Here is a 12,346-nt window from a genome sequence, read left to right on the forward strand (position 1 = left end):
CCAAATCCTGTTCATTTCCATTAGTTTTCCAGTGTTGGATGTTTTATGTTTTCTAGATTGTACTTGCTTTAAACCAAAACTTAAAAAAACTTTTTCTACCTAAGAGCAAACATCAGTATTTCTTAGTCTGTGTGTACTTGAGAGTCTTCTTATAGATTAAAATACTTGCAATAAGAGAAATACAGCCAAACCAGTCTCTTTTTGACATCTTCTACTTACATGTGTATACAAACACTTTCATGCTCTGATGATTTTCAGACTATACAATTTCAACACATAACAGTGTGTGAACTCAATAAAATCTTCATTGTGCTGAAGGTAGTTTGGGACTACACATTTACAACTGGTAGTTTTTAATTAAGACTAAATACCACCAGAGTATTAGTTATGGTTCAGGTCAATATTTTTTAAACTGAGAAACTGAAAAAGCTTGCAGTACCTGTGAACAGAGATTAAAAAGTGTCTTCCAGCATTACAACATTTCCCTCCCAAAAACTTACTGCATATACAAAATAAACTCCAAATTCAAACATCTTTAAAGAATGCCTGCATTCTGGATTTTCGTCGTGCAAGAGCTTCTTGTTTCTTTCTTTCAATCTCTTCTTGAGAACATTTTCTATTTTTTTGTTCCACCACAGACACTGTAAATAAAAAACATCTTATTAGGAGCCTTCAAGTTTGTCCAATATCTATTTTAACTTAACTGTTTCCAATGTTTGAAGATCTATGGCAAGAGCATACTATTCTGACATAGCAGGCACCCAAGTTAAAAATGGCTCCTGTATGCTGTCCCCGAGGCAGGAAGGGGGTAAGATGCATGACCTTTGTAGTGTGACTGATTACTACCTCCCAATGAAAATACTGGGACGCGGACATTTGCTTCAAGGAAATTTTACTTGGCTGCCCTTCAAGTGAACCTTGTGACATCAGGAGTCAACATAGGAGATGGCGATGGGTTAAGAAAATTAAGGCTATCAGAGTGAAAAGGGCTCTACAATTTAGGGAGTTAGGCAGAGATACAGGCACAGAGATGGTATAGACCCAGGGGTCACATACAGTACAGGTGTCACACAAATAAAACCAGAAAGGTTGAAAAAAGGTCAAAAGTGGCAATAAAAATTGGCAAAGGAGACAAGAACATGATAGCTACGCGTAATAATTTATATGTTGTGTTACAGAACTATAAATTCCCATACAATAAAATCCTGACCTCCCTGGAACCAACAGGAACACTCCCTGCACATGTCGAGAATTTTACTGGTTTTATACACCCATTTCCAATCAATGTATTTTGAACAAGCAGTCTTTCAAACTGGATAAATAAAACGAACGGCCTCTTTGCTTTTTTTTTAAAAAAAAAGTATCCAGGAAAAATTACACATCAGTTTTTGAAAGGATCACTTAATGTCCATCTTTTTGTTACAGCAATGTCCCTTCATCAAAAATTTAAGATGAGGACAGTTGTTGTTTATCTGTACAGAAAAATCTATGCTATTCTTTTTAATTCCTTTATTCTCTAGAACATTCTCTAGAACATTCCAGGGAATGACTAGTTACTTTACCTCCCCTTACCCTAAACATCAAAAATTGCTCCTTTCCATTTATCTGCTTCTTTGCTGGGGAAGAAACACAGATAAAACACTGATTCTTCAAATAATGCTGGCTGATAGTTTGCAGGAATTATTTTTTGTTGTTGTTCTTGTAACAGTACTTCCTGAAAATTGAGGTTGATATAGTGCACTCTAAAGGCACATTTTATCAAAATTAATATTGATTAAAACTTCACCAAGCCATGAGATCAAATAAAAACAAGACTGACTGGCATTGACTGGTTCTGCATTTCCCTAGCAAATAATGCCAGTGCATGGAATATTACAGACTGTCACTTGATGATGGAAAAGTGACTGACCTCCCCTCTAGATGAAAGGAAATGTTAGCATTTAGACTGGTAACACAAGAATATTTCACTGGCAATTTTAGCCGCAGAGCAAACAATACAGGCTGAGGTTTCAGAAGCATCGAATGATTCGAGGTTCCAACTTCCAGGTGTACAATAATAAAAAGAAACAGGTGCTCCCTATCACCTGCTGCCTTCCTTCCCTGCCCCACCATTAACTGAAGTTTTATGAATCATGGCTGGCATTAAGTAATTTTTAATGTTTTTCAAAATTAACTGTAAATTAAAGCACAAAATCACACAACAACATTTACTGTGTATCAAAATAGTAGTATTTTTAAGAAACAATTTAAGAATATGGTATGCTGAGTGCTGCTATCGGCCTATACTTGATCCTAGTGATTCTGAGTGTCTACGGAGAGAGTGTGAAATGTTCAAAGAAGTGGAATGAAAATGGGAAACAGAAGTCCTTAGAAATTTGAGGTCCCTTCCAACCCAAACCATTCTATGATTCTATGAAGAGATGAGTCAGGACAATTTCATTTTGGAGAAAATAACCTCCAAATTCTCGTTAGAACATTTACTAACACCTAAACTGAATGGATGAATACGGAAACCTGTTCTAAGTTGCAATACAGTATAAATTCCTCTGACATTTTGCTTACAGTAAGAAAACAAAAACAGCCTAACAGTGATAAAGACAAATACCTGATGTAGGCAGTGCGAAAGTCTCTGAAAGGTGCCTCTTGAAAGGTGATTTCTTATTGTCAAGCTTGCTGTGCAAAGTCACATGCACCTGATTCTTGCTTCCTTCCAAACCCTGCAGAGTAATTCCAATGCCAGAGTGACTCCCTGGGTTTTCAGACCCTACATGAAGAGCACTCTGAGAATTGTTAGTCTTTCGGAATTTAAACTTTGAAGGAACAAGTGATATTTTATTACCAGAACTGTTATTTGGCATCTTTCCCGGATTACACAAAAGATCTGGGCTGTCTAACGTTTTGCTACTAAAAATGTTTACTGCATGAACAGGACTTACTTCAGAACCAGTCTCTCCTGCCGGCACAGAATTGGACCTGTACCATTTTCCCGAAACAGTCTTTGTAGTATCTTCAGAAGCAGCTTGATGACAGTTTTTAGACAGTGTGTATTTACACTCCACAGAAGTACCCGAGATCGCAGTCGGAGGGCTTGACACATTTTTACAGTTCGCTACGTGACCTGGTGTGGCCAGCCCTTGTGTAACCTTTGATGAACTCCTACAGGAATAGTTTAGTGAGGAAGCGTCCTGTTTTGCATTTGGTTTTTGTGCCAAAGGGAGATCAGGTAGTCCTTGTTTAGATACTGGGAAGCTGTTAGCATTTGATCTGGAACTAATACTGGCTCCTTGTATCGTTTTAGCTTTTTCATTTCCTTGTTTAACATCCTGGCTCTGAGTCTGCTTTTCTATATCATCACATACCTGATACAACAATTGATCATCCTCACAGTTTGCATCCCAAAGACTATCAGATTCACAAAACATATCTAATATGTCATCAGAGAATTTCGGTTCATTCCAGTCATCAAATGACAGAGGACATTTCTTTGGTGTTTCAACTTGATTTAAGTGACCTGTATTAGCTTGGTTAGCCACTTTAGTTAGATCATTAGGTTTCTTATTTGTAGAAACACTGGATGATCGACAGAAGATATTGTGTGTGTTATTCCCAGGTTTTTCAGTCCATTGTCTATGAGGATTAGATCTTGAAGGAAAAAGAGGAAGAGGGCCGCTTTTAGGCTGAACAGTTTCATTTCCATTCTTGGTTTCAGATTGCATTGAAACAGGAATATAGTTCAAATCACTATTTTGGGCACTCTTCCAAATAGAATTTATTTTACCCGGTTTAATGTCACATTTGCCATGAAAGGCTACGGTCTCTGTCTTTGCATTTTCTGTCTTACATGCCTTTTGTAAAGACAGTGACTTTACAACATTTCCTGTGTTTTTACTGGAATGTTTCAAAGGTGAGAACGGCGAACTATTAGATTTGTGTACGCTCCCCAAACAAGCTACTGAATCACAACTACTTCCTTCCCTTGTTCTGCTACCGTCACTGCAACCATGCATGGATGGATTTGTAGGAACTCGTGGTGCTTCTTCAGTACTTAGCAATTCCGGATTTTGGGTTATTTGCATCACAAAAGAGTCATCTGCCAAAAAATCTGCATCCCAGTCATCAAAGTCATCATTAACTACTCCGGCAAGCTTACTGGAGACCACCAATTGTGTCTTCAAAGAAGAAGGATTTTTTCTTGTCAACTTGTGAGTATCAGGTTTTCGAAAAATCTTGTTCACACTTCCTAGCGCACACAGAGAATCTTTTTGATACGCCTCTGAATTACCACGTTGCCTCTCTTTAATTTGTTCAGGAAGGTGTTCCTCCTCCAAGGTGCTTTTGTTTTCATGGAAACTATTATTTAAAGAAATATCTGATAGTCCTTGGCTCAACTGCCCACTACACTTCTGGGTAGAGCAGTCAAAAAGAGCATGAAGGGCTATTTCAGCCTCGAGGTCTATACACTTTTGACTGCTTGATTGACAGGGCTCTGCAGCAGGGATGCCAGTGCTCTGTCCAACTGGTTTCAGGGACAGAGCAGTGTCTGTTTCAGAAACTTCGCCAAGGAGTGATTTGAAGTTCTTCGTATTTACTTCATCTTTAGAATTATATAAAGACTCTGAGGTGGTCTGGACGAAATCATGACCAAGCTTCTCTTGTTCCTGAACAGCATCTAGCTCTACTAGATTTTTATCAAATTCCTTAGCCAATTTCATGAGTTCCTCTTCAGGATTTTTTATTTTAAGATCTCTAAATTAAAAAAAAAACCCACAGAAAAGAAAGTCAGACCTACTGAGAAAGTTTAGCCAAGCTCAGTAACACAACCATATGAGCTGTTCATTCTCTAGTTTAACAACTACAGAGACTACAACTGAATCCCACCACTTTCCATGCGCAGTCAGCATGCAATCTCTTTGTAATTCCCAAGAAAGACCCCGTTATGAAGAGCTAACAAGCCCAAAGTTAAAAACATCCTGTATTCTAAACGTGCAATTATATAGTTCATTATACATGAAGGAACAACACATACCCTTTTTCGTGAAAGCCCAGCTGTGATGGGCAAGACAAAACTGTAACTTACCTTGTACAACTTAACTTCGTCCTAGCTCGCACTTTTACTGCGCCAGGTGTACAGGGAATAGCATCCTCACCAATCCATGTCCCTAAAAGGGAGCCTTCATTACAGGCTGCTTTTTCATCCTGAATGATCAGATTTATAACGCTTAGCAACTTGATTTCAGATAAGGATTGGACTAGACACACACCTTGCTTAAAGTTGCTAAACAAATTACACTGGATCAGATCTGCTGAAAGCCACAGATAGGAGCTAAACCAGTAACAAGCTAAGCGAGATCACTGTGATGTTGTCTACTGATAGCCGTATCACTTTGTATCAATTTAAAACTGGCACTGCAATTAAAATAACTGATCTTTACTTTGGTGCTCAAATCTAATACTCTGTTTACTTCAGGTTTACACATAACCTGCAATATTCACATTACAAGCTGTGATCTACCTTAGTATACTACGAAGGAGCTAGTTGAGATGCACTGTCTGTATCCAGTTAAAGCAGGATTAACACAGTAGAGAATCTGAAAGAAATCGTATTCTGTATGCTTCCAGGAAAAAAGATCTGACTTTCTATTACAACTCGTCTATACAAGGAGCTTTTAAACAGAAGTAAGTGAAGTTTACACTAAACTAAATGAAGTGGTTTCACAGCTTCAAAGTTCAGTCTTGGATGGGAATTCTGAAATCTAAGGGATACAATACTGCAGTGGTAAACTGTCTAAAGGGCCAGAGCCATAAGATGTAGGAAATGACTGCATATAAGCCAGCAAAAGTAATTTGAACTTTATAAACTACCACGGTACTTTTGTGTAGATTTTGCTTTTCTTTGTAAATTTAATCTTTCTTTTTTTTTTTTTTTTTTACGAATAAAGAACATGAGCAACAGACAGTTGCAAATCCTGATATTATTTACATTCATGACAGGGCTGTAGTCATTTAAAAGGAAGGAAGTGCCATCCCTTCTCATTGATTTTCCAATTCATAAGTATAATTTCTCACAAATATGCCAAATAGTGAACACATTTTAAATGGCTCTGTCAAATAAGCAGGCATATTTTGCAAGCTAAATACTACAAAACTGTTTTGGAAATGACATGTTCTCTTCTTGCAGTTAATAAAAAGCAAACAAGCCAACACTCTTAATTTTTACTTTCCAGGCTGTAGACATCAGGTTCACAGCAAGAGGTAGACACCAAGAGCACAGACCTTGGGGTAAAGAGGCAAAATTTAGAGTAACGAAGCAACGTTACTACATGTGTATTATTGTAGGGTCTCCCTCTCATCTGAGTCTTGTTCTTGTACTTCAGCAGTTGTTCAAGACCATTCAAAATGCTTAAAAACAACTGCCAAATAAATCCAGTATGTGAAGAAACGCTTACCTTTTAACAGAGGAGCGATTAAGGATAAAAAACCACAACAGTCTATTTCTAAGACTGGGGCAATGACTTGTATTCTGAAAGTAAAACTTCCTAAAATGGAGCTGCTGCAAGTCCACTTTCTTAATAATGTCCTTTTTTACAGCATGTGACTCATAAAAGCAACCAATCAAATGCTATGCTTAGGACTTTAATTCAGTCCAGTTTTATGAACACGTTACTGGTTTTCTACACACCCAGTTCTTACCATGAGACTACTGTAACTAAAACTGAGCCTTCACTAGGGCTGTAGCACTATTCTGTCTGATTACTGCATATGCAGAGCATTGTTTTAGAAAGTAACAATTACCTGAGGAGCAATACGATTAACAATTTCGGAAATTTCTACTGCGCATCTACTGGTAGACTGTTTGGTTTTTCCATTGCCTATGAAAACAAACAAAAAAGTCCATTTATAAAGTGCAATGTATCTCAAAGGATTCAAATATATGTGTTAAAATCAGAGCTTGATTCAGCACTATATAGAAGAGCGTATAGGTTTTTAATAAAAATGAAACCTAACCATGATAACAGAAAGGGACTTTTTTCAAGAAATTTGTTACATTCCCACTGCATACCTCAAATAGGTGCCCTGAAGTCTGGATTTCATTAATATTACCTAGTCTGCACGCAATTGGTGAATGAGGATCCCAAAAGATTTCTTGCTGTACATCGGTGTCATTAACAGGAGAGCTGAAAGTAGGTATTCGGGATTTCCTACTCAATGATCTCTTTGGTGTTTTATGTAAACATGGCTCTGTGTAGACAGAAAGATGATCCTTATTAAAAAACAACTAATAAAAGGCCACGATAACTTAAAACATACAACAGGACAAGGCACAAAGAAGACGCTTTAGGAACTTTAAGAATAAAAATACAAGAGCACATTCATCGTTCCTTTACTTATAACAGGAATATTGTTCACAACTATACATTTAATGCAGAATATGACTCTACATCATTTACATGACCACAGAGATGACAGAGCCTTACATGACACTGACAGCTACATGCTCCGCATCTGATGGCAAGGATGAGAACTGTCAGTCCTACTTGAGGGAATACTGACTACAGCTTACTTTAAGAGACACACTATATATAACTTTTTAGGAGAGTATTCTGTATTCTGGCTTGCTCTGTCTTTCACCCAGACTCTGATTTGGGTCACACCTTGAATGGGCCCCCCAGCTGTTCTGGGTCACAACCAATCCTTTGCCTATACTTTCTCCACGGGGCCTTTTCAGCTAGGGCTGTTAAGGGCAGGACTGCAGCTATTCAAAACCAGCTTGCGGCTGTCTCAGATCAGTAAGTGAACTGCAGACGCTACGTGAAGCTCAACTAGTCACCCCTGCCCTTTAGAAACAACGTTGCATGGGCGGAAGCCTACAGAATTCACTTTAAAAGCTGCAATTACTACGTGAGAAGCATCTCCGGAGAGGCTTTGCGCTTAAGCGCCTAGCACAGCCAGGCTTTACCCTCTCCTCGAGTGGATTAGCGCCCTCAGCTCGTTCTAAGTATCCGCCGCGGGAAGATGCTCTTCATCACTCCTTGACAAAAGAGCCCCTTCTCGCCGCGCACGGGCGGGGAGAGCGGGGTTACACGGCACCAGCCCCCTCCTCACGGGCAGGCCGCGCCTCGCCCGCGGCTCCAGCGGTGGTGGGCAGGGCAGGGCAGCGTCCCCGCCAGCGCGGGGCCCCCAAAGGCCGCTCCCGCCGTACCTGCAGCGCCGCGCACCGCCGCCTCCCGCGACGGCGACGGCCGGGGGGCGCGCGGAGCCTCCCCCGCGGGCAGGCCTCGGCCCGCACCGCTTTCCGCGCCGTCGGCCGCCGCCGCCTCTTCCGCGGGGGGCTCCGCCGGCCGCAGCCGGGTGAGCTGCTGCTGCTCCTCGCTGCCGCTGCCGCCGCTCCGCCTCCTCCGGGCGACGGGCCTGGGACAGCACGCCTTCCTCCGGCTACTGGGCATGGCGCGCGCTCCGGCGGCGCCGCGTCCTCCCCGCTGCCGCCGGTGCCGCCATTTTGCCGGGGAGCCCGCCGCACCACCACCGATTGGCCGGCGCCGCGCCGCCTCGAGCGGTCATTGGCCCCGCGCTGACGGGGGCGGGTCGACGGACGCGGCAGGGAACCGCAGCTGGCTTGGGAGGTCGCGCCGCTCGCGGGCGCGCCCCTGGCCCCGCCTCCCAGTTGCCGTGAGGCGCCTTCCTTCGCTCCCTCCGTTGGCCGCCAGGCCTGGTACGGAGTCGGCTGCTTCGGCGTTCGCGGGCTGTCCTCGCACTTAGGCGTTCAAAAGCTTTAGTGCAGTAGTTCGGTGAAATAAAAGCCAAGTCCGCCACCTCCAGAGGGGCTGGATGTGCCCTCCGGCGGGTCTCAGCCGTCGGTCTGGCCTGAGGCGGCCTCGTGGCCCTGAGGCACCTTGTGTTCCGCTGAGACACCCAGTCTCTGAGGTGGCTTCACACCCTCGATTCACCTGTGGCTCCTGCCCCACACTGGCTGCTGCCGTCCTGTGTGGTCCAGGTCTCTGCTGAGGTCTTCGGGGCGCAGAAGAGGCGTGTGTGGTGACTGTCCTTTAAACAAACCCAGACAGGCATAAACCCTTGCAGCCCAGCATGGGAACTGGGGCTGGCAAAGAGGGATTTACAGAAGCCAAATTTGGTAGGTAAATTAACACGAGGTTCCTGAGGGACAGTGATATTACATCATTATTTAAACGAATATAAATGCAAACACATGTATGTATTACATCATAAGGTGGATATTTCCTCCCCGAGCCACTAAACGTAAATGTATAAACATATCTACCACACATATAGGGTCAAGGAGTGAACTACTTTTATATTTGTTGCCTGCCTGGTTTTCATTTAATCGATTTGGAGTACTTTGCGTTCACACTTCATTTATAAGATGAGAGCAGTGGATTTCAGTCTAGGATCGGGAGTACGAGAAGTTTTAAAGTCACCGAAGAGTGATTCCCTGAGCCATGAAACCTTTTCTTTCCACCTGAGGCCTCAGGCAAACAATATGTTTTTTCACTTCTCCATTCTCACGAGTGTAATTAAAGCCAGTAGAAAACTTTTTAACAAGGAAAAAAAATAAGTATCATGTATTAAACAGAGAAACTGTGTTATATATGTGGTTAAAGTATCACAGTTAATCACAAGAAAGTTGTGACATTTGACTAATCAACTTGGTTATGTCATACCTATCTAATATGTATCAGAGACAAGGCTGAAAAAATGGGTCAAGAATTAGGCTCCAAAATCCGTCATAGACATCTGAACATGGCTACTGCCTTGTAATCATACTAACGTGGTCAGATCTGTACATCAGCACAAACTGTGATGACGGTATGCTTGACAATTTGACCGCTGGTTTGCAGTGTAGTAATTAAAAGCTGTACAGAAATGATTTACCTGCATGCTTTATGCCATAGGCTCAGTGTAGATTGCTTGCTCATTGTTTGCTGTTAAAATGGATACTGAGAAGAAATTGTCTTTTTACAGTAGTGGTAGATACAACTTGAAGGATAACAAAACACTGAAATCAACACACTTACTAGAAAGTACTACTAAAATCTTGATGTCTTCTACCACTTCCAAGTGACCTCTTAGCAGCTGGATACTGTAAAGTGGTCTGCCTTCATACTCCTCTATGTTAACAAGCATAGTCTGAAATACTGTCATCAATAATTAAAATTAAGTGATGTCTGTCAGATTCACTGAGTGCTATGAATTTTGCAGGGCCTTCTTTGATTTCTGCCTTTCTCTGAGCTCATTGTTTGATAACCTTATTCATAAAATGTGAATATTTGCCACAGGTCTTTTACACATTAGTGAGGTTTTACTCATACTATAAAAGCATTAAGAAAAAAAAAAAAAAGCATGTTTAACATGTATCTAGTTCTGCATGAGAGCATCTTGTTACATCAGTTTAAGCCTATGCGAAGTTGTGTTACCAAAAGTTGGCAAAAAAAAAAAAAAATCTGCACGTACAGAAGAGCTGAACAGGTTCATGATGGAAAACCCTCTCCACTTCTCCTGATGAATAAAAGTGCATGTATCTCATTGCAGCTTAAGAACTTGCCTCTGAGATAATGCTGTGTATTAAGTTAAGAAATGTAGTGGTAGAAGTCTGTGATGTTGAAGGGTTTCTCTGTGGAGCTGTAGCCTCAAGGAGGAGGGAGTTTGCATTCCCTTGTCATGGTAGGAGCAGCTGGATCAGTGGCTAATTGTGGTGAGGCTGTGTTCCAGGGACTCACAGTAAACTCCTGGTGCTGCAGTTTTGAGTCCTACTTTCGAATCAAGAGGGATAAATAATGGAGGAGATTGAATGAATAATAAAGTTAGTTTAGTTTTTAATAGTACTATAAACTGCCCGAGAACTTTTCACTTTCATTTAGACAAGGATATAAAATGAAATAAATGTGGAAGGTCTGAGAAGTTTCCTAAGAATTTCCTGTTGGTGTAATGAGAGCATTGAAAATAAGAGTGAGAAAATGCTCCTTTTTAAAGTCCTTTGAGCACAGAGCTTTAAAGTGAGCATTTTTATCTTGGAAAGAGTATGTATCATTAGTGAGGTTTTTCAAAATATCTAGCGTATTGCATCAATGTAACTAACAAAGAGAAGTGACTTTATGGTACAGTTCATCTTTTCATTCTTGTTAGGGCTGGAAAAAAGGGAAAATCAATAGTAGTGATTTCAGTGAAAATATCAAGATTTGTGAGAGGACAGAAGTTATTATAAATAATGAAATTAATTTGACAAATACTGCCTTTTTCCAGAATGTTTTTAAATGCTCTGTGATATTTGCACAGTGCGCTGACTTGGGTTTTTTTGTTCCCAAACTACATTTTCATTTCAAAATTGATTTCTTTTTAAGCACTGAAAAAGAAGTAGACAAAACACACATGTGCGCTTAGAATTTGTCTCCAATGAAAACGTGTGCGTGCATTTTGATCACCCGAGACCGAGTGAAAAGAAAAATTCTCCAAGCCATATGTTCCTTGGATAATTTGTTTTTAAAAATGGTGTGGGTACAAACTCCACAACTCAGTACAATTATATGGTACTCCTCCTGGGGAAGGAACAGGTAAATGAAGAGTGTATGTAGCTGGGTGGCCACCTGTGCTACGTACCTAAGGAAATATGATAAACGGGTCACAGTCTCCCTGTTTCTGCAGTTAGAGTGCTGGCAAGGCAGGTATCAGGAAAAGCCATAGGCGCTGTAAACCTTTAAGAACCTGTTTCTTTGGTTGTGCACAAAAGCCAAACACAAAAGCAAGTGTTAACAAAAGCAAAATATATCTTAAGGTCATAGCGCTACTGCAGTTCTGCAGAAGTCCGCAGGAAATTTCCGAGAACAAGTCTCCCTTGCAGGGCGCAGACTGCCCTCAGCCTTGTCGTGCCTTCCTGCAGAGTGTGGCTCAGAGATGCTCAGGGATGTGCAAAGGGGCACCAAGGGAGGTAACTTGGGTGCCTGGTATCTTCTGGCCGGCTTTGCTCGTTCAGAGGCGGCGTGGATGTTTCTCTGCAGTGCAGCCTCGTGCCGTGTAGGCATACCCTGGTACGTCTGGCTTCACAGCTGTCAAAGGGAGATAACAGTGCTTACTGCATCATGGCTTGTCCTGGGGATAACCGGGGAGCTGTTGGACATGGCAGTGAAGGGAACCATATAAACAGAGAAGTGAATTTAGGTGCTTAATGTAAGATGCATTTATAAATACAACCCTGTGGACCCAAACAAAAATAAACTAAGACACCGGTATAAAACTTAGCTATGAAAATGGAATATTCTAGCCACAGTTTTCTGCCTTTTTTTCCCCCCAGAAATCCTACTCATCCATATATTCTCTTCAGAAGCCTTGGAGTGTT

At 41.4% G+C, this 12,346-nt stretch overlaps 1 protein-coding gene across 1 annotated transcript; it reads right to left on the reverse strand.

Annotated features, from left to right (window-relative positions):
* Positions 1 to 525: 525 nt before the first annotated feature.
* ETAA1 (ETAA1 activator of ATR kinase) lies at positions 526 to 8,444 on the reverse strand. The gene is made up of 6 exons (XM_086460389.1): positions 8,201 to 8,444; positions 7,102 to 7,239; positions 6,793 to 6,869; positions 5,078 to 5,196; positions 2,606 to 4,746; positions 526 to 641 (listed from the first exon to the last, which is right to left on the reverse strand). Exons 1-6 carry the CDS (start codon positions 8,442 to 8,444, stop codon positions 526 to 528), a joined length of 2,835 nt encoding a protein of 944 aa, XP_086316515.1.
* Between the last annotated feature and the right edge of the window lie 3,902 nt (positions 8,445 to 12,346).

This window comes from Leptosomus discolor, chromosome 2 (assembly GCF_034619465.1).
Source record: "Leptosomus discolor isolate bLepDis1 chromosome 2, bLepDis1.hap2, whole genome shotgun sequence".
In the NCBI taxonomy this organism is placed as follows: domain Eukaryota; kingdom Metazoa; phylum Chordata; class Aves; order Leptosomiformes; family Leptosomidae; genus Leptosomus; species Leptosomus discolor.

Excerpts from the sequence above, each read along its gene's own strand:
- ETAA1 (XM_086460389.1), bottom strand. The coding sequence starts at position 8,444 with ATGCCCAGTAGCCGGAGGAAGGCGTGCTGTCCCAGGCCCGTCGCCCGG. Across the intron at positions 6,870-7,101 it reads ACCAATTGCGTGCAGACTAG|GCAATGGAAAAACCAAACAG; the intron begins GTAATATTAATG and ends TTGTTTTCATAG. Across the intron at positions 5,197-6,792 it reads TTAATCGTATTGCTCCTCAG|GATGAAAAAGCAGCCTGTAA; the intron begins GTAATTGTTACT and ends CTGATCATTCAG.